We start from the raw sequence: 20515 nt of genomic DNA, 5'->3' as shown, positions 1-20515 counted from the left end.
TTTCATATCATATATAACATCAGTTTTTTTAATGTGTTTTTGATATGATTATTAGAACACCCAGTTAAATATTGTTTGATTATATACGCAGTAACCATTCCCGACCACAGGGTGGCGTTTATTCACTGATACGGTTACTATCAGCCGAAGAAGAAGAAGCCCCTCCCACTCAAGATGGCGAGCTAGAGGTTCTTGTCCACGCTGTTTTTGTTGACAAGTTATATAAAGCCGTTTTACGCGTTAACAGTGGAATTACACCTTCTGTCGTGATGTCGAGACTCATCGTTAAAAACCTCCCTAATGGGGTAAGTAAACAGCCCGCTCGCATGTGAACACAAAGCGAGAGCAGCCTTTAATTTGAGCCCAGCTAAATTTCACTGTTCTCTGTGCAGATGAAGGAGGACAGATTCAGGTCGATGTTTGCTGCCTTTGGCACTTTGACAGACTGCTCGCTGAAATTTACCAAAGACGGCAAGTTCCGTAAGTTCGGCTTTGTCGGTTTTAAATCCGAGGAGGATGCAAACAAGGCCCTGAAGCATTTCAATAAGAGCTTCGTGGACACATCCAGAGTGACGGTATGGCCTCAGCCGCACACAGTCTGTGCCTCGAGAGGGAACGCGCGCATGCTTGATGGTTTACCTGTCCTTTATTCTAGGTGGAGATGTGTAAGGCGTTTGGAGACCCCAGTAAGGCAAGAGCCTGGAGTAAACACACTCAGAGCTCAGGGCAGGGCAAACCCTCTGCTCTGGCCGACACTGATGGCAAAAAGGTAGGAAAGACCTGTGGACGGGAAATAACAGTATTTGTAAACTGACACTCTGTAATTACAGAGGTCGTACTTGTATATAAAACTTACCATATATCTTTATAATTCATTCTTCCCTCTGTATATCATAATTTTTTGCTGCCTTACCAGAGAATAATATAAGTATGTTTTCATAGAATTTGTGTTTTTAATGCAATAGTGTGTGTGTGTGTGTGTGTGTGTGTGTGTGTGTGTGTGTGTGTTTGAATTTTAGAAGAAGAAGCAGAAAAAGGAATCCAGCAGTATTCTGGGAGATGTAAGTAAATTATAAATTGAGATGTTGGTCGGGAGATGGGTGCAAGCTTTGGGAAAAATGCTCAGACCTGCCATGTCATGTTCAAAATCACTTAAATCACCGTTCCTCTTTATTAAGATGCTCAGTCTGATGTTCAGCGGGTTATGGGTAGGATTTCCAGTACACTGACCGGTGCCTCACTGATTTGCTGATTAGATATGTGGGTAAATTAGCAGTTGAACAGGTGTACCCAATGAAGTGGCCTGTGAGAGTACAATTTTTTTTAATTTTTTTTGCCTAACTCATCAGTTTTTGTATGATGTAACACTTAATATTTGGACATCGGCTCATATCTCATTTCAGCTGGAAGAGGAAGCAGAATTCAAGGAGTTTCTGTCAGTGCATCAGAATCGAAGCCAAGCTCCGACCTGGGCAAACGACACTGCACAGGAAGCACCCGATCCCGACAAGAAGAAGAAGACGACTCAAAGCAAGAAGAAACCTGCTTCAGATGATTACCTCAACTTTGACTCAGACCAGTCAGAAGAAGACAAAGAGGATGAGGAAGAAGAAAATGATGAGAGTGAGGATGAAGGTTGGTAGTGGTTGTGTTTTAATTTTGGGGTTACATCAACATCAAATACTGAAATTTATATCAGAGAAATATTGTTCTAAAGTACACACAGAAAATCAGATTAAACTATATTAGAAAATATTCATCCAGGTTCAGTGAATTATTGTTAATTGTTTGCTATGCTGTTGATTCCAGATGCCACTAAAGAAGCACTGAAGTCTGGCTTATCAGATATGGACTACCTGCGGTCAAAGGTGGCACAAACAGCAGACACGGAGGAGGAGGAAGAAGAGGATGATGATGGTCCTTTACAGCACACAGACAGTGACTACGAGAGTGGAGACAGGGAAAACATCTCAAAGGTCAAATCTTCAGTGACCTCTGAGGAAAAGGACCAGAGTAAAGTGAAGAAACCTGCCAAGCAGGAGGTGACTCTTCTATCAGAAGCCGTTTTAAATTTTTACATTCTGTCATTGTTACTAGTTTGTAGTGATTCACACCAACCCCTGTGTATTTACTACAGACGGAGGCAACAACAGAGTTCACAGTGAAGCTGAGAGGAGTCCCGTTCAATGTTAAAGAGGTGAGCGAACAAGAAACTTCTCAGTGTCGGCACTGAAATGTTCACTGTATCACTCTGAATCTGTGACGCTAACATTGTTTCCTGTAACACCACTAGAAACAAATTAGAGAATTTATGACTCCACTGAAGCCTGCAGCAGTCCGGATTGGGAAGAACGAAAGCGGAAATAGAACAGGTGTGATAGTAAAAGTATTTAAAGTTTCTCATTTTGCAGCAGTCACCCACATATGCTGTATTCAGTGGCTTGAGAAAATATAATTGCCCACTTCATGATTTCTTTTCTTTTTTTTTTTTTTTTTTATTTTTTGTATATTTGTCACATTTGCATGTTTCAAATCATCAAATTCATTTTAATATTAGCTAAAGAGAATCCAGATAAATACAAAATGCAGTTTTTAAATAATGATTTAATTTTTTTAAGGGAAAGAGCCCATACAACCCTTCCTGGTCCTAAGTGAAATTTTTATTCTCCCCTTCTTAAACCATGAATTATTCACCTTTTTTTTAAAAAAAAGCTGATAGCAGTCACACACAGACCTGATTACTGAATCTAAAGAAAGAGATTAAAAAACACAGACATCAATCAGTCTGCAAGTTACCAAGCCATTTCTAATACCGTGGGACTCCAGTGAAACCCAGTGAGAGCCATTATCCTCAAATGGAGAAAACATGCAACAGTGAGAAACGTCCTGGGAGTGGCCGGCCTTCCTAAATGACTTCCAAGAGCACATTGATTGGTCATCCAGGAGGTCACAAAAGAGCCTAGAACAACATCTACAGAACTGCAGGCCTGACTTGTCTCAGTTAAGGTCAAAGTTCATGATTCAACACTAAGAAAATGGCATACATAGTAGAGTCCAAGGAGAAAACCACTGCCACTCGTCTGACATCTGCCAAAATATTTCTTGATGATCCCCAAGACCTTTGGGAACATATTCTGTGACGACACAAAAGCTGAACTTTGTGGAAGGTTTGAGTCTCGTTACATCTAACATAAAGCTAACACAGCATTCTATAAAGAGAACATCATACCAATGATCAAACACAGTGGTGGTAGCGTGATGGTCTAGAGCGTCTTTGCTGCTTTAGGACAACCTGCTGTAGTTGATAGAGCCATGAATTCTCCACTCTACCAGAAATTCCTAAAGGAGAACATCTGGCCAACAGTTCATGCCCTGAAGCTCCAGTGGACTTGGGTTATGCAGCAGGACAATGATCCAAAACACACTGGTCTACCTCTAAATGGCTCAAAAAAAAGTGTGACTGAGTTTGAGTGATATGAGAGCCTCGTGTCAGATATCACAAATGCCTGATTGCAGTTCTTGCTGCCAATGGTGGCACAAACGGTTATTGGGTTTGGGGGACATTCAGGTAGGTTTGAATAACCTTTTCCCACTTTTGTGTATTTGCTTATCTTTCTGCAAAATTTTACATATTTTGATGATCTCGAGTGTGACAAATATGCAAAAACAATAATTCAGGATGAGGGCAATTACTTTTTCACAGCACTACAGGTCTGTATGAACTGTATACAGGCAGATGCATCTTAACAGTGTGCTGTTGTTTTTTAGGTTACGTATACGTGGACTTGCACTCTGAGGAAGAGGTGGAAAAGGCCTTGAAGAAAAACAAGGATTATATAGGTGAAATTATTAGGACTTATTTCTGTTCATAGTATTTGGCTGTGTTACTATGAATGAGATGTTACAGGGTGTAAAAACTCTGCACAAAATATGAGCGAAAACATTTGAAGCCACCATTCAGTTGGGGAAACAACGGCACAAAGACATTTATAGATGTATTTCTCATTCTCTACTAGCTGATGAAGCCTAGACTTTGTCCTTGTGTTTTCAGGAGGGCGTTACATTGAAGTGTTTCGCGTGGATGCTTTAGCGGGAAAGAACAAAAGAGATGGAAAAGAGAAAGAAACTGACAGAAACTTTGGCAGGAAGCTCAAGGAGGACGAGGAGGAGGAAGATGTTTCAGAGTCGGGCCGACTCTTCATCAGAAACCTTCCTTACACCTGCACAGAGGAGGACATCAAAGATCTGTTTAGCAAACACGGTGAGTTACATTGATTACACGTCTGTAGAAAGAAATGCGCTCTTGTCCCAAGTGTTTCATGGTTATAAAATCTCTGCAGGTCCTTTATCTGATGTGCTGTTCCCAATTGACACGCTAACCAAGAGACCTAAAGGGTTTGCCTTTGTAACCTACATGATACCAGAGAATGCCGTGACAGCGCTCGCTCAGCTGGACGGACACATTTTTCAGGTGTTTATGTCAGAACTTCTTCATCACTCTACACCTCATGGCTGGATTCAAAGTGCAGTTCATTAAATTCAGCTGTTTGAAAACTTTCTTACACCTCTAGGGCAGGATGCTTCACCTGCTTCCCTCCACTGTGAAGAAAGAAAAGAGTGACTCTGATGCTGGCGGTCCTGGCTCCTCATCTTACAAACGGCAAAAAGATGCTAAAACTAAAGCTTTAAGTTCCAGGTAATCGGGATCAAAGTGACCGTCTGTTTCTCTGTTTTTCATGCTGATATTTTTTAAGCTTACACTTGAATTCTCGGTTTCTTTCTAGTTCACACAACTGGAACACCTTGTTTCTGGGTACAAGTGCAGTGGCAGATGCTATTGCTGAAAAATACAACACCACCAAAAGCCAAGTCCTGGACCACGTGAGTGACTTTACATCTAGTTCACCTGCATTTACGCTCCTGTCTGCCTCTTTTCCTCCTCCTCCTTTTTTTTTTTTTTAATTGAACAATTTATTACAATTTTTAACAAATTATAAAAATATAATACAAGAGAAGAAATAATAATAATATATAAGGGAAAAGGGAGTTCAACACGACTAATTATAAATGCCTCTTTCAACCTTATATTACATTTACTTGGTAACCACAAAGTTATTTAAACTGCAGACGGCCACCTAATAAACTGGTCCCATTTAAGAATGTGTTCATGAATTTTTATTAGTCTCACAGGCAGCCAGCTGTGTCATCATTGTTATCCAAGAGTCAGAAAATCCATCTTTCTTTAAAGGAACCAGAGTCTTGAAATTCAGTTGCTGAACCTAAGATAAACAGTTTTGCAGAGATTTGAAATATTTTCTCTTAGAGAAAAGGTTAACCTCTTGAATGTTATTCCATCAAACTTTGAGTCCTGCAGAAGTTCAATGTACATGGAGAATTAAAGACCCTTGTAACCCCACCCCTGCAGGAAAAGCTAGCTGGCAGTAGATTTCACAGACAAGACACAGACAAGACCACTCGGTTGAGCAAAGGGTCTCACTTTTTTTTTTTTTTTTTTTAGTAGCTGTTAGATTGAACTACCTGTAGGGTAGGTAAGAGTACATCCAAACCATTTAGACAGACCACTTTTTACCTCCAGAATTGACTGTATGGTTATTTATAAATATCTGTTAATTGACTAAAACTTTGAAAAATGTTTGACTGGATACCAAAGATGTGAAAAACAGAAGTAATTCCAGCTCTCTGACATATACCTGGTTAACTGATTTGTTTATGATTAGTTTATTATTCCATAGAGATTTCATAAGGATTTGAAAAAGTCCCAACAACCTGCTCTGTGTAATGTATAGCATACTGACCTAGTGTTGGTGATAATAGGATGCTCTTTTTGGGATTATGGATTTGTCCCACACAGTCTATACCGCAGCAATAGCCCACTGCTCAGGTCAGTTTCTCGCTGAAACCAATTTGGTTTATTATGACTGTTATAGTTTGGTAACCACATTTTCAAATGCTTTAGGCTAATGGCACAGTAATAACATCATCTCAATCCAAAAAAAAAAATCCTCTTTTTACAGACTTGTGTTTTTCATTTCCTCTTTATTTATTTATTGCATGTATCTATGGTCCTTGCTCTCCCCTGCAGGAGTCAAAGGGAAGTGTTGCAGTGAGGATGGCTTTGGGGGAAACACAAATTGTCCAGGAGACGCGGCAGTTTCTGCTGGATAACAGTGTCAGCCTGGATTCCTTCAGTCAGGTATGCTTGATGTACTTCTCAGTGCTCTTGATCCAAATGCGTGAATGAAAATTTGAATGAAAAGTCCACGGCTTGCGTCCCTTTGTCTACAGGCAGCAGCAGCAAGGAGTAACACAGTGATCCTGGTGAAGAACCTTCCAGCTGGAGTGCAGGCGTCAGAGCTTGAGGAGCTCTTCTCACCTTATGGTTCTTTGGGCCGTGTGCTGCTGCCACCTTCAGGACTCACTGCAATCGTTGAGTTTCTGGAGTCGACTGAAGCTAAACGAGCCTTCACAAGAATGGCTTACAGTAAGGTGTGTGCAACGTTTCACCTGCATATAGTATGTTTTGACTGCTGGATACTGAAGACTTCTTATTGGATCAAATTCATCCCTAATCCAGTTCCATCATGTCCCGCTGTATTTGGAGTGGGCGCCTGTCGGGGTGTTTGTAGCCAAACCAGAACCAGGTAAACTCTCTCAAAACACAGCCGGGCAGTCTCTTTAAGAGAGAGCAGTATTTTCCAGACTTGAAGGGTATGATATGTATAATCAGAATCCACCATTGCTCTGTTTAACTAAGTATTAGAGAAGAAGGCAGCCGAGGAAGAGGAGAAGAAGATAGAAAATGAGGAAGAAGATGATGAGGAGGAGGAGGAGGAAGCTCTTCCAGGTTCTACGCTTTTCATTAAGAATCTTAATTTCAACACGACAGAGGAGAAACTATTGGAGGTGGGTACATTAATAAATACTATTATTATTAACTGTTTAATCACTGGCTGATGGTCATGGTTTTTATTTGTTCATTTCAGACATTCTCCAAATGTGGCAAAGTCAAATCCTGCACGATATCCAAGAAAAAAGATAAAACAGGTACTGAGAAGGGTTTCAAATATTTCCTTTCAGAACAAGTGCTGGCATGTGCTTATTAACTGATAATACAAATGGAGTGCTCACTATTCAACCACAAATTATGTTTTGGTTAAGAAAAGTATTTTTGTAGACTCAGTGGTAAGTTGTGCTGCTGTAAGATTGTTCAGCATAACCACTTTCTTGATGGGTCAGTGATGGTCTGGTGAGGCAGATCCATGGAGGGAGGCACAGATCACTGCCATAGGTAACATTATGAAATGCTTGGACCTGCTGTCAGACCCTACACTGGTGCAGGGGGTCCTGGGTTCCTCCTGGTGCACGATAATGACCAACCTCATGTGGCAATAGTATGCAGGCAGTTCCTGGAGAATGGAGGAATTGATATCATTGATGGCCCCCATGCTTGCCTGAATTAAATCCAATAGAAAAGCTCTGGGACACTTTTCAGTCCATCTGAAGATGACAGGTTGCACCTTGGACTTTCCAGGAGCTCAGTGATGCCCTGGTCCAGATCTGGGAGGACGAGACTTCAGAACCATCTGAAGTTTAATCACAGACAAGCACGCTGTTAATATTGTGCTAAACATCTGCTTTTCTCTGCGTAATCACTGTTCTCATGCTTATTGTTCTGTCTTCTAGGCAAACTGTTGTCAATGGGTTACGGTTTTGTCCAGTATCAGACGGCAGAAGCAGCTCAGAAGGCCCTGAGGCAGCTACAGGTACCATCCACACCTCCTCAGCAACACTCTCGCAGCTTTTCTCCACAAGCAGGTTTTTGGCTAATGTCTTCTCTCTCCTTAAACCCTCCTTCAGCACTGTAAGGTGGATGATCACCAGTTAGAGCTGAAGGTTTCAGAGAGAGCCACAAGGTCAGATGTGAATCAGAAAGGTTTTCTTTTTCCCCACTTATGTCTATTTACTTACAAGAATATGCTCCTAAACATTTCAGCTGACATGTTTATGGTTAGAATTTGTGGTAGCATGAAGACATCGCTCGTCTTGTCACCACTCATTCATTTTTTTCCCCATGTGCAGGACAGCTGTGGTGACACGGAAGAAGAAACAAGCTGACAAGAAGCAGACGGGATCCAAGATCCTTGTGCGCAATGTTCCTTTCCAAGCATCTGTCAGGGAAATCAGGGAGCTTTTCTGGTAACACGTACACAGCTATTGTTTTTTATTATTATTTACGCTGTTGGAAGAGCTAAATTAATACTCACATTTCCTCCTTGTATTTCATCTTCTCAGTACATTTGGGGAGCTAAAGACTGTCCGTCTTCCAAAGAAAGCGGCTGGTTCAGGAAGTCATCGAGGTTTTGGCTTTGTTGATTTCCTCACCAAACAAGATGCTAAGGTTTGTGTGTGATTCATGAAACGAAGAAAATATACATTTCATCAGCTACTCAGAATATTATAGCATGTAGATTTGTAGGTCTCATCATTTGGCTACATGTCTGTCGGTCTGTGCGTGTCTCCATCGCCAAATGTATTTTATTATTTAACATTGAAGGGCAACAATAGAGGAAATGATCCAAGGTCTGTGACATACAGTACTTTCAACAGCATATAAAGAACTTTTTTTAAAATACTCAAGGTGGGATATTTTAATGTGCTTTAAAAATATTAAAATAGATTTTTGTGTTACAGATTTTCTGCTAATAGGAAGTTTAGAAACAATTTCAAGCCGGAAGCTGACATATCCAAGAGAGATAATATAATTTCAATTTCAAAAATCTAATTTGATGATCACAGTTTGAACAAATTTAATCAAAAGAAGTAATCGAACGAGTGTTTTGAGAAGAGCAGCCATCTGAATATTAGCACATACCGTGCTTTCAACCATTTTCACCAACATTCAGGGATAAGCATGTATTTAACTAATTTCTGGATTTCATTACCAATTATTGGCCTTAAAACTGATCTTGTAGCATATTGTTAAAAAGGAGATCCAGCCAACATTTTTAAGCATCAGTCTTAGCTCAAGTGACTCAAATTAGTAAAGTGTGGCAATATTTATTTTAGAGGGATTTTGGCTGTCACACTGATTAGCAGTTGTGTTCCTCTCTTTCTATGTAGAAAGCGTTTGCGGCGCTATGCCACAGCACCCATTTGTACGGGAGACGTCTTGTGCTGGAGTGGGCTGACGCAGAGGAAACTGTGGAGGCATTGAGGCGAAAAACAGCTGAACATTTTCATGGTAAATCCACCAAATCCTTGTTAACAGGACACAATTAAATAAAAAGTAGGTTTGCCATTTATTCTTTTTTTTTTTTGGTTTTATCCTCAGTCACTGCCAAAAAGCAGCGAAAAGCGGAGGTTATGGAAGGAATTTTGGAGACAATGGAAACTGAAGGTGGTGTGGAAGACTGACATCTGCAGCCTCCACACAAATCCTGACCCCAACGCTCTGTGTAAAATGGACTGAATAAAACATGGACCCGAATATCTGCAGAAGTTTATAATGAATTTAAAAGCTGGTCCAGTTTTCTCTGGATTAACTAGTATTTTGTACAGAATGAAATGTCCAAGAGATCTGATGTACCTGACGACTGGTTTTTATATATGTATAAAAGCTGCGTACATGTTACTTTTTTGTTTCATGTCTCGTTTGTGACAGTGACTGAACTACTGATGAACTTATGATGCGGGATGTCGGGCGGCGTCTTTTATTTTGAAAGTCCCGGCGGTAGTCAGGTGACTTGGCCCATCGAAGTCACATGATTTGTTCACGTAAACATGGCGTGCAGGCGGAACGGAGCTGACCGTGTTAGAAGTTTTACAGAGGTTTTAGATCTTTTAAAGATGTTTTTGCTTTTGTTTTGTATGTTTACGGCCGTTCGAGCAGAAATACGAACGGCTGTGATCGACAAGCAAACCGGACAGCTGTCTGTCATAGAGGGATATCAGGAGGATTTTGTGGCTTGGGCGAATTTCACTGATGATATTGAAACGTCAGGGTGAGTGTTTAGAGGCTGTTCTTGGTCTAAAATGTAAACTATTTGCCTCTAAAGGCTCGGTTTGTCTGTGCGGTTTGTGCTTGAAATAGGTTGTTGGTGAATGGTCAAGCTGGGTCAGTGCTGCAGTTTCTTACAGAAAGTAAGAAAAGCGTGTTGCAGCTTTGACTCCTGATATTGTTTCAATTATTCGGTTAATCGTTTAATGCAAGGGTGAAGAGCTCAAGGTCCGGTGTCCTGCATGTTTTAGATATCACCTTGGGTCAGCACGCCTGAAGCAAATGATTAGTGCATTACCAGGCCTCTGGAGAACCTCAAGACATGTTGAGTAGGTCATTTAGCCATTTAAATCATCGGTGTTGGCTAAAGGACACGTCTAAAACCTGCAGGACACGGCCCTCGAGGCCTGGAGTTCCCCACCACTGGTTTAGTGTATAATTTGCAGTTCCACACAGTGTTTTACTAGTTTTACACCCAAACTGATCCAGATTCTCTCAGACTAGTTCAAGAATTTAAGAAAAAATGAGAAATTATACATATTAAAATATTTGAGTTCATAAAGAACGTAAACAATCATCCCCTATGAAGCTGTAACAGAATGGTGTTCGGCAGTGTCAATGGTCTAAATTGTTTTCCTTGTTTTTTCGTAAATGTTGACTTGTTGAGCAACATTTAATCCTTGTGGTTTTGTTTTGAGGAACCCAAATTAGCAGAAGTAGCACACATGACACACTGAGAAATCTTCTGGAGGTCTTTAAAAGTTTTTCTTTGGACATTGGCTGGGTTTTTGTTTGTTCTGTTTGGGAGGGGAGATAATATTTTGTATCTTTAGGCACTTTGTTACTAGCAGCCTGTTACAAAAACACATCCTTTGCACCCATTTCTTTAGTTGCAAAAGCAAAAAAAATAGAAAAGATAATACAGCATCCATAGTGTGTGGCCTGTGGAAACTATGAAAGTGAGAAAACTGGCAGGTCATAAAGAAATCTGTCTTCTCTGTAAAGAAAAGGGTGAGCCACTGAGGTCCCCAGATTACACAAGAAGTGGACTGAAGATCAGTGACAACAGGTCTGATGGAGTGATAAATTAAATTTTGAAACTTCTGGTTCAAATAGCACCATGTATGGAGGAGGTCAGGCAAGAGGTAGAACCAGTATCTACAGCCTTCTGTAAAACATGGTGGACGCCCTGTCGTTTTTTTTTTTGTTTTGTTTTGTTTTTGGAGCTGCGTTTTAGCCAGTGGTGCTGGAGATCTTGTTAAAATTGATCAATCGGAATCAGAATATTTTATTAATCCCAGAGTGGTCACCGTTGCTCCAAGACAGTAAGAACAGTAATCAACTAAATGAAATAATATAATAGATTAAATAACAATAACATGAATAATAATGATAATAGTAATAATACATATAAATGCAATCTTTTACAAAGTTACAAAATATAACAAAATAGCTCTGTATGTAGAACAGTGCATTCACATTTTAATCCACCGTATAATAGTATCTGGAAAGCATGTGATTGACAGCTGCTTCATTTTTCAGCTTGACAATGATCCCAAACACACTGCCAATGCCATAAAGTCATACCTGGATAGAAAAACACTCAGTATTGAAGTATTAATAGTATTAAGCCTGGAGAACTATTCCTGAACCTACTTAAAGAAATTACACGAAAGTTAGTTTAAGAAAGTTCAGACTGTGCTGGCAAATTAAGATGGTCATACCAAAACTTGACTTTCAGTCTGATTAGATTTACACAGACTTTGCTTTTGACTTGTATGCATAACCTTGCTTGCACATAATTCAGTAGAGCACTGCACCACCTATTTTCCTAGCAAAATGTAAACAAATGGGGGGTGGCTCAAGGTTTTTGCACAGTGCTGTAAACTTCATAAATCTATTTTTCTTTTTTCTGGAGATCGTTTTACATTTTTATGCTCCCTCTTTCAGCTGGTCTTTCTTGGAGGTGACTACCAGCAGTCGGTACAACGACAGCATCCAGGCTTACGCTGCAGGTGCAGTTGAGGCTGCAGCAACGTCTCCGGTCAGTCTAACCCTCATTTGGTCAGACGTTAAAATATTTTTGGTTTAATTATTCTAATGACTAGGTATGCTGGTGTTTTTTTAGCTGATCTATAAACACTGGATGAACACTCTAATGGGTTACTGCGAACCCTTGATGTATGAATCTGCCTACTGCGAGCGCCTTAAGTCTTTCATCATAACCAACATGCAGTGGATTCAGGACCAAATAGAGAATAATCCAAACTCACCCTACTGGTACCAGGTACAATGAGCAGGACTGAAAAAAATCCCTTACATGACAAGCTTTTTTAAAGGCCAGAAATCAGACTTTGTGCTATCTGTTTCTTCATCAGGTGCGTCTGACATTGTTGCAGCTCAAAGGTTTGGAGGACAGCTACAATGATCAGCTGTCTTTGCCAATAGGGTCATTCTCTCTCAACCCATTTGGCTTCCTGTAAGTAGTTATCTCCTTTTCTGTATCATTCAAACATGTTTTACCCTCTTTTGCTGAGATTTTAAACTTTCACTTGCTGTTGCCCAAACAGACTTTTCCAAATGGGCGGAGACCTTGAGGACCTGGAATCGGCTCTGAATAAATCCAGTCAAACCCGACCCATTGGCTCTGGCTCCTGCTCTGCACTGATTAAGCTTCTGCCTAACAATAAGGAACTGCTGGTGTCACATGACACCTGGAACACCTACCAGGCCATGCTGCGCATAATGAAGAAATACATTTTTTCCTTTAAAGTTTCTCCTCTAGGTAATTAATTGACGCAAGTGTGCCTCCTGATTGGTGATGAGATTCATTGGGATTGATCAGGAGAGACTAGATTAGAAATGAGCACATCAGAGGGACAGATCAGGTTGAGTGACAACAAAGTTAGAGAGGCAAAGGTTAGATGATTTGGACATTGATTTTTCCAGTTTAGCTGTTGCTGTTTCTAGATACCTGCTCACTCTACTTTTCAGATTTACAATACAAAAACAATAGTCCCAATTTTTTTATATAATGGCAAAACAATTAGATATGTCCTTAAATGCTTGACTTTTGAATTCTTTAATGCACGTTTAAAACCCCAAAAGTACCCTAGCACCATTTTTGATGTAATTATTTTAGGGACTAGTTGATAGTGTGACTTCAGCACGTGCTCTCATGTTTTTCAGACAACTATGTTCTTCCTGGAAGAACTCAGGCATTCTCATCCTACCCTGGATCCATCTTCTCTGGGGATGACTTTTACATCCTAAGCAGCGGCTTGGTAAGATCTCTTTATACTTGACATTATATAACAGAATATGATTTTTTTTTTTTAAAAGGGAAAGCTGAGATTATCTTACTGCTTTTATTTTTTTTTCTTTCTTTTTCTGTCTGTAGGTTACTTTGGAAACCACCATTGGCAACAGCAACCCTGCTCTCTGGAAATATGTTCAGCCCACTGGAACAGTCATGGAGTGGCTGAGAAACATTGTTGCAAATCGGCTCGCTGCTACTGGCAAGGACTGGGCAGAAATCTTCACGAAGTACAACAGTGGAACGTGAGTTAGTTTTAATCATCAAAAAGAAACTGTTTGATCTGCTGACAAGGCTCCAGACTGTTCTGCTTTTTAGCTTGTGTTAATAATCCTCACTGAAGACCAGATTATGTAACATTTTGTTTTGTCCGTTTTGTGCGTATTAGTGAAAAGAAGGCCACTTTTAACTTTGCTTTGCAGTTACAACAACCAGTGGATGATTGTCAACTACAACCTCTTCACTCCAGGGAAGACTGACATCACAGAAGGGCTCTTTGTCGTGCTGGAGCAGATTCCGTAAGTCACAGCACCCGAACTTGGATCAAAATAGATCATTTATTCAGTGTTTCTATTGACAATATATAACCCTATCAGATCTGACCTTAAAACAAGCCTTTTATTTTTTCCAATGCTGCAGAGGACTCGCCATTTACGCTGATAAAACTCAGGAACTGCTGAAGAAAGGATACTGGGCTAGTTACAACATACCGTAAGTATTTGGTGTGCAAACATTAAGGTAAATGTTAATCTGTACTTTAGATTATGCATGTGTCTTTTCTTTTGTCCATACTTCCAAATTCTTTCTGAAGGTACTATGTGGAAATATTTAATAAGAGTGGCTGCAATGAGTTGGTTGAGAAGTTTGGCCCGTGGTTCTCTCTGGACCAGAATCCTCGGGCTCAGATTTTCCAGAGAAACCAGACAGATGTTACAGATGTGGACTCGATGGTCCGCCTGATGAGGTACGGTCTGTATTTGTATTCCCAAAACAAACAATCTCTGATAGATGTTGTAGTTAGGGAGAAAAAGGTCTCTTAATTCATGAGATACACTGTTCCTCCTCAGGTATAATAACTTTAAGGAAGATCCACTCTCAAAGTGTGACGGCTGTGATCCACCTGAGAACGGAGAGAATGCGATCTCAGCGCGGTCAGACCTGAACCCAGCTAATGGAACATATCCATTTGGCGCCTTAAAGCAGAGACCACACGGAGGAACAGACATGAAGGTTTTCATTTTCACATCTCCCTTTGCCCTAACCCTTTTACCCATCATGCACCCTGAAGATTTTTTTTTTGGTTTGCCGTAAGTAAAAATGAGTTTAAAAGAGATGTCCACTGAGTTTGAGCCATTGTGTGTGATTCTTTGCAGCTGACCTCCTACGAGATGTTTCGAGAGTACGGCATGGTGGCAGTGAGTGGTCCAACCTGGGACCAAGTGCCACCCTTCCAGTGGAGCGCTTCCCCCTACAAAGACCTGCTACACATGGGTCAGCCTGATGTATGGCGTTTCAAGCCTATAAAAGTCACCTGGACTCCTTAACTGGCATCAGTAGTTCCAGCTCTATGATGTTTGACAAAGGGAAATGGCATCACTGCTTCTCACAAAAATCTTTAAGTGGTACAGAGATTAATAATGTACCTCTATTTGAATAAGAAGACAGAAAATTAGATTTTTTTTTTTGCATTTCTCTTTCTCATGCAAAATATGTGAAAATCATTATAATAAACCCAATAAATATGCACCTTTCTGTGGAGAAATCACCAAGTATTATTACTTACATTTATGCTGATGAACATTTTCTGTAACACTTGTTGCAAATGTTTTAATCCTGGGATAAATCATTTTTGAGTTATTCAGTATTTTCTGAAGTTTAGATTTTTTTGTAAATAACTTTTTAAATAAACAACAGAGCGATCACTTCTTTTTAAAAGGCGTGTGTGTGTGTGTGTGTGTGTGTGTGTGTGTGTGTGTGTGTGTGTGTGTGTGTGTGATAAAACAGGACAAAATGGTCAAAGTGAATCAGGAGCTCAAAGTAAAGCTTGATGAAGCTCTGGAAAAAATAGACCCTTCAGGAGAAAGAACAGCAGGACACAGACCCGAGAGACATGCAGTGCAAACTCCAAGGCATGGAGGAAAAATACAGAGCGCTGCATGTAAAGCATAATAAAACACTGCACAAAAATCAACAGTTTCTTCAAGAGAACAAGCAGCATGACACAAAACAGAAAGAAATGGACTCCAAGCTTAAAGACATGGAGGGAAAAGGCAGTGTGCTGCAAATAAGGCTCGATAAAACACTGCAGAGAAATAAAGAGTTTGTTCACGAGAAAGATCAGCAGGACATAAAAGAGGAAGAAATGGTATGCAAGCTTGAAGACATGGAGGAAAAATACAAAATGCTCCAAACAACTCTGAATGAAACACTGCTCCAAAATCTCCAAAATCCAAAAAGCTTCCTGTAAACACTTTATTTCGATGACCCGAACTCTGAGAAGTGGCAAACTCGTCAAGCTAAATGTGAATATTTAAATAACACCACATGCACATTAATAAACATTTAGTGCCAGTGTTATCCTGCCTTCTAATGCTCAACATAAGAATAAAGATAACAATAATGATATCTGCTGTTGCTGTGTCCTTGCTTTTCCCCCGTTTAAAAAACCCATTTAAAGTCATGTGATCTGGTCCTTGTTGTCGTCATAGCAGTGTATTGTCGTAAAGTGACAGCGGTGTCGTGTCACTATTTAACTGCTGAACTTCCTTCTTAAATGTCGAACTTTTGTTTACTTGTCTTTAAGAAACTATTCCGGTGTATTTTACCAAGCGCGGAGACGTGAACAAGCATACGAGCTCGAGGTATGACGTTATATTTCAGAAAGCTAGCTAGTTAGCGTCATAAGAGCGGTAATCTTTGCCAGTAGAGCTGGTTGTTAGACTAGTTGTACGTCTCCTGTTGCGTAGAGTATTGATTTAATGTAATTACTACATAGATGTCTTCTTTTTTTTATAAGTAAGCGTTTAACTGTCTACAGTCACGTGACAGAGAGTACGTGCTTTCAGCTTTGCTCAAACTAAATGTGGTTATGTTGAAAACGAGGTCCGCTCGACAAAAGACATGCCGAATATCCTGTTTTGTTAAGCAGTAGCTATATAGTATTTCCACAATAAAAGTTACAGATTTTCTACAGCTTAATGCTCACTATGAACATAACTAGGTGATCCATGCAAAGATTTTTCATTAGAAAAGTTTAACTGCTTCATACACGATGTCTCCATGTATGTGCAATACAGAGCATGTGTGTTCATGCCAAAGTTTTTGTGTATATATTTATGATTATATCTATTTATGTACACTATCTGTATCACTGCACTACAGGGTGCCTGTCTGTTGGACCAAGATTGGCTTTCTGTTCCCAACAAGGAATATTACATTTAGATGTTAGGTGAGTGGAGATAAACTTTCTGGTCTCCCAGTGCCAAAGTCTGAACAGAGATTATTCTGGAGAGTAAAGGTCAAACAGCCAAGAGGGCAACACTGGCTAAAATGTGGGACATAGGCACCCACCTCTGCTAAAAGCATTTTGGAGTGGGTTTGAACAGACTTCTTTCTCCTTTTAGGACTTCCATTCTGCCTCATATTACTCTGACCCGAGCATCCTCCTCTGTCACACCCCTGCCCCTGCATGTATATATGAATCCATGAATTGTCCCTGTGGTCACTCTGAGTAACTCTGCCCCCTACAATTCTGACTTTTTGTTAGCGGCACTGTCTCCAAACCAAAGTTATAGCATTTCTCATTAGCATCTTGTAAACCTTCTCTTTCTGCTATTGCTGCTATCCTACTGTTACAAATCACCCCTAAAACCTGACTCCATCCTGCCGTCTCTATGTGCTCTCTTCTTCACCTGTCTTTTGCAATGTTAGTTGTTTAGAATGGTTGACCCCATCTATTTACACAGGTCCACCTTCACTACTCCTGCTCCTTGCAGCTTCACTTTCACTCCACCAGTCTACTTCTCATTCACACACATACTCTCTCTTCTTCTACTGACTTTCATTCCTTTGCATACTTCTATTTCTCCAGGCTCTCTTCCATTTGTTTCCTACTGAAATCTTCCTCTATGAAGAACAGATGTATTGAACTTGCCTAATAATAATGAAAAGGTACATTACTTAAGTTATGTGAAATTTGTCTCTTCTGTTTACAGCTCGCCACATCTCTGCTTTTTGTGGAGCCTGATGATGGGTTTCTGGCAGCCGCTGACTAATCTTAGAGATTATGTGTCACAGAATCCTCCAGGGACTACATTTTTCCTGTGTTTGCTAACTCTGGCTATTTCATTCATCTGCCTTAGTTTTTACAGCAACACTCACACTCTGCCTAACCCTGACATAACAAAGGTGAGGAGTGATTTTAACTATAGCAATTTTGGGTTTTTGCTCTTTTCTGTTATCTATATATTAGAGTAGTGGATGCACAATAAACATGGCTGAAGTTTCAAATATTTACGTGCAATCAACCTGTGTCAAAACCTAGGTTGCAGACTGCTCTAAGCTCTCTGTATCAAATTTTTTTTCTACTCTTGGTTCTTTTTGAGGCTCAAATATTCTATACAGAGGAGCAATTAATCAGATTAATCAGAAGAAATGTACCTTAAAGATAGGGGAGTTAAAATGACTGGGTTCAGATTGAGAATGAATCAAGGCCTGATGTCAGACAAATATGGATTTTTTTTTTAGAGCAGTGACTCATGCAAAGAAACTTTAGATCAGTCCAAAGATAACAATATGGAGCTGGGAATGAGTATAGTAGGTTTCCTTAGTAAACTGAGCTAATTTTCCTCCATGCCTTCTCTAAATAGATAGTTGGTGCTGGTGTGCATAGGAAATATGATGCTGTGCAGGCTGTGACTGAATATACCCACAGATTCTGTGCCCTGATTGTATCTGTGTGTAATTTGTGCACTTTACTATTCTCATAGGACTGGAATCGTGTGTTGTCCTCCTTATCAACATTCCACCTATGTGTGAAAGCAAATGAGCTTAATTCCTCAGTCCAATCACCTCTTATCAAGCAGGAAGAGGACAGAAAGACCTCAGTTAACTCAGCAAAGAGTCCTTCTTCTGTCACCCATTTACATCTCAAGGTTCCTCTTGCTCTTGTGACTTCCAGCTCTCCGAGTGTCTCGCTGAGAGATCTCAGTCTACATACAACCTTGAGAGCCAGTCAGCTGCTTATTGGAGGTTAGTTTTGCCATGGAGTGCTATGGGTGTGATATTATGTGAAAGTCTTTATCACCTTACATTCTGATTGTAATTTTTTACTCCCCAGGCAATGAAAATGTTAATTTGACACTAGAGTTTCTATCTGACAATGGTAGCTACACCTGCCTCACTATAAGTGCCCCAAGTGACCTCCTGCCAACAAGTGTGTAAGTTTATCATGTTCTGTAAAGAACATGTTTCTTAACTTAATTACAGTGTAACTACAACTTTTCCTCAGTGACCTAAAAAGTCAGAAAACTCATAAATGTTATGTACTTTAATAAAGTCGTCCTCCAGAGTGCCCTGAGTCAGAGAAAAATATTTCATCCTTCTATGTGGAGGCAAGTAACCAGCTGCCTACAGCATCACCAACCTGCTACAGTCTGAACTTCAAGGATGATACCACTCTTACAGTCATGTTAACACAGGTACGGTATGTTGCACTTGAACAGCATAGCTGATTTAGCCACAATTCAGAGATTTGTTTTGTACCCTCATTTATTTCCTACTTCTAAAGGAGGAACAGAGTGTGGCAGTGCAACATCTGTTGGACTTCAGTGTGTGTCTCCTTGGAGTTTGTTTGATGCTCTGTATAGCTGCTTGTCAACCACATGCACTAAAACGCCGCAACCAATGGAATGGACTGAACCAACAAAGTGTAAGTCGTGATCGTTCGGTTTTTAATAATAATAATAATAATAATAATGGATTGGATTTATATAGCGCTTTTCAAGGCACCCAAAGCACTTTACAATTCCATTATTCATTCACTCTCACATTCACACACTGGTGGAGGCAAGCTACAGTTGTAGCCACAGCTGCCCTGGGGCAGACTGACAGAAGCGAGGCTGTCATATCGCGCCATTGGCCCCTCTGGCCATCACCAGTAGGCGGTAGGGTAAAGTGTCTTGCCCAAGGACACAACGACCAGGACAGGGAGCCCTGTCCTGGTAGAACCTTTTTACTGAGAAATCCATACAGATTATTTAACCTAACTTTGCTACTTTACTTTATTTACAGGAACCCTTAATAGACAGCTGAGCGATTAAATCAGTTGATGGTTGGAAAGAGAGGGCTATGTCTAACTACAGCCTACAGAAGAAACTGGTTTGTTGTTTGTTCTACTAACTGTGAAAATATTTGTATAATGCTGCTTTGGAGAAAGCTCTCCTAAATTCATACTTGGGACTAAAGTCAGGGTACAGCAACCTCTCTTGGAACAGTTTGAACCCATTTATCTGTCTCTCACAAGTTTTGCTACATTACGAATGTGCAATATGTAAAATCATTTTGAGAAACATGGCCATGGTAGAAAATGAGTTATAATTTATTATTTATGATGTGCTTTTCAAAATAAAAGACCAAAATGTTATGATAAGGTGGTGATGAAGACATTGCTCAAGACTGAAGAAAATGGATGAAATGTGGGTTAAAATTGCTATTATATTTGCCTTATATTTGTTTAATAACAAAGTATTAACAGATCATTGGGCACTGTAAATAGTGTGTGTGTGTATAGAAGTTAGCAGTGCTATGAACTGTTTTTCTACAGGATTTTACGCTTCTCAGCAACAAATGACTGCAGTCATGCTGTTTCAAACATGTTTCTTTGCTGTAGAAGGAATAGCTTTACTTGGGCTGTTTTGTTGACTAATGTGATTCATTTGTCAGTGTCAAACACAGGTATTACAGTAAGCACTGTATTGTACTGTAACTGTAATGTCAATAAAGGCTAAAGCCAAGCTAAGGGGAATGTGAAGGTGAGTGACATCAGTTTTTAGTGACATTTAAAACTTCAAATACATTTTGCTTGTGCAATTATTTTTAAGCATCATTTAAATATCTTTCTATCCACCTGAAGGTTTTGGATTTACCACCGCGAAGGTTTAATTTTAGGTTTATGTGAGTGC

General features: G+C 40.0%; 3 protein-coding genes across 3 annotated transcripts; all 3 read left to right on the top strand.

The window, feature by feature from the left end:
• The first annotated feature begins 151 nt into the window (after positions 1 to 151).
• On the top strand, positions 152 to 9652 carry rbm19 (RNA binding motif protein 19). The gene is made up of 24 exons (XM_005940159.3): positions 152 to 305; positions 393 to 575; positions 656 to 769; positions 1020 to 1061; positions 1404 to 1635; positions 1810 to 2042; positions 2138 to 2197; positions 2294 to 2372; positions 3769 to 3840; positions 4052 to 4261; positions 4341 to 4471; positions 4572 to 4696; positions 4785 to 4881; positions 6104 to 6214; positions 6307 to 6507; positions 6596 to 6662; positions 6776 to 6924; positions 7005 to 7065; positions 7705 to 7784; positions 7879 to 7934; positions 8101 to 8217; positions 8314 to 8419; positions 9142 to 9262; positions 9353 to 9652. Exons 1-24 carry the CDS (start codon positions 270 to 272, stop codon positions 9433 to 9435), a joined length of 2766 nt encoding a protein of 921 aa, XP_005940221.1. The 5' UTR covers positions 152 to 269; the 3' UTR covers positions 9436 to 9652.
• Positions 9653 to 9758: 106 nt separating this feature from the next.
• plbd2 (phospholipase B domain containing 2) lies at positions 9759 to 15099 on the top strand. Its single transcript, XM_005940158.3, has 12 exons — positions 9759 to 10022; positions 11969 to 12062; positions 12147 to 12305; positions 12397 to 12497; positions 12589 to 12803; positions 13208 to 13302; positions 13419 to 13579; positions 13757 to 13852; positions 13974 to 14045; positions 14146 to 14298; positions 14402 to 14564; positions 14708 to 15099. Exons 1-12 carry the CDS (start codon positions 9802 to 9804, stop codon positions 14876 to 14878), a joined length of 1701 nt encoding a protein of 566 aa, XP_005940220.1. The 5' UTR covers positions 9759 to 9801; the 3' UTR covers positions 14879 to 15099.
• Positions 15100 to 16087: 988 nt separating this feature from the next.
• zgc:158398 (uncharacterized protein LOC568894 homolog) lies at positions 16088 to 20364 on the top strand (the record flags this gene model as incomplete). Its single annotated transcript, XM_042227698.1, has 8 exons — positions 16088 to 16195; positions 16703 to 16782; positions 17549 to 17741; positions 18323 to 18584; positions 18673 to 18772; positions 18892 to 19033; positions 19123 to 19263; positions 19626 to 20364. Coding segments are annotated over 8 exons (1047 nt in total), but the record flags the coding sequence as incomplete, so codon positions are not given.
• Positions 20365 to 20515: the final 151 nt, after the last annotated feature.

Source organism: Haplochromis burtoni, unplaced genomic scaffold, assembly GCF_018398535.1.
Source record: "Haplochromis burtoni strain Fernald_Lab_line unplaced genomic scaffold, NCSU_Asbu1 Contig_276, whole genome shotgun sequence".
Taxonomy (NCBI): Eukaryota; Metazoa; Chordata; class Actinopteri; order Cichliformes; family Cichlidae; genus Haplochromis; species Haplochromis burtoni.
Note: the sequence above shows the minus strand (reverse complement) of the source record. Positions and strands in the feature narration are given on the sequence as shown.

Excerpts from the sequence above, each read along its gene's own strand:
- rbm19 (XM_005940159.3), top strand. The coding sequence starts at position 270 with ATGTCGAGACTCATCGTTAAAAACCTCCCTAATGGG. Across the intron at positions 1,636-1,809 it reads TGATGAGAGTGAGGATGAAG|ATGCCACTAAAGAAGCACTG; the intron begins GTTGGTAGTGGT and ends TGTTGATTCCAG. Across the intron at positions 8,218-8,313 it reads GAAATCAGGGAGCTTTTCTG|TACATTTGGGGAGCTAAAGA; the intron begins GTAACACGTACA and ends TCATCTTCTCAG.
- plbd2 (XM_005940158.3), top strand. The coding sequence starts at position 9,802 with ATGGCGTGCAGGCGGAACGGAGCTGACCGTGTTAGAAGTTTTACAGAG. Across the intron at positions 12,306-12,396 it reads ACTCACCCTACTGGTACCAG|GTGCGTCTGACATTGTTGCA; the intron begins GTACAATGAGCA and ends TTTCTTCATCAG. Across the intron at positions 14,299-14,401 it reads TCGATGGTCCGCCTGATGAG|GTATAATAACTTTAAGGAAG; the intron begins GTACGGTCTGTA and ends GTTCCTCCTCAG.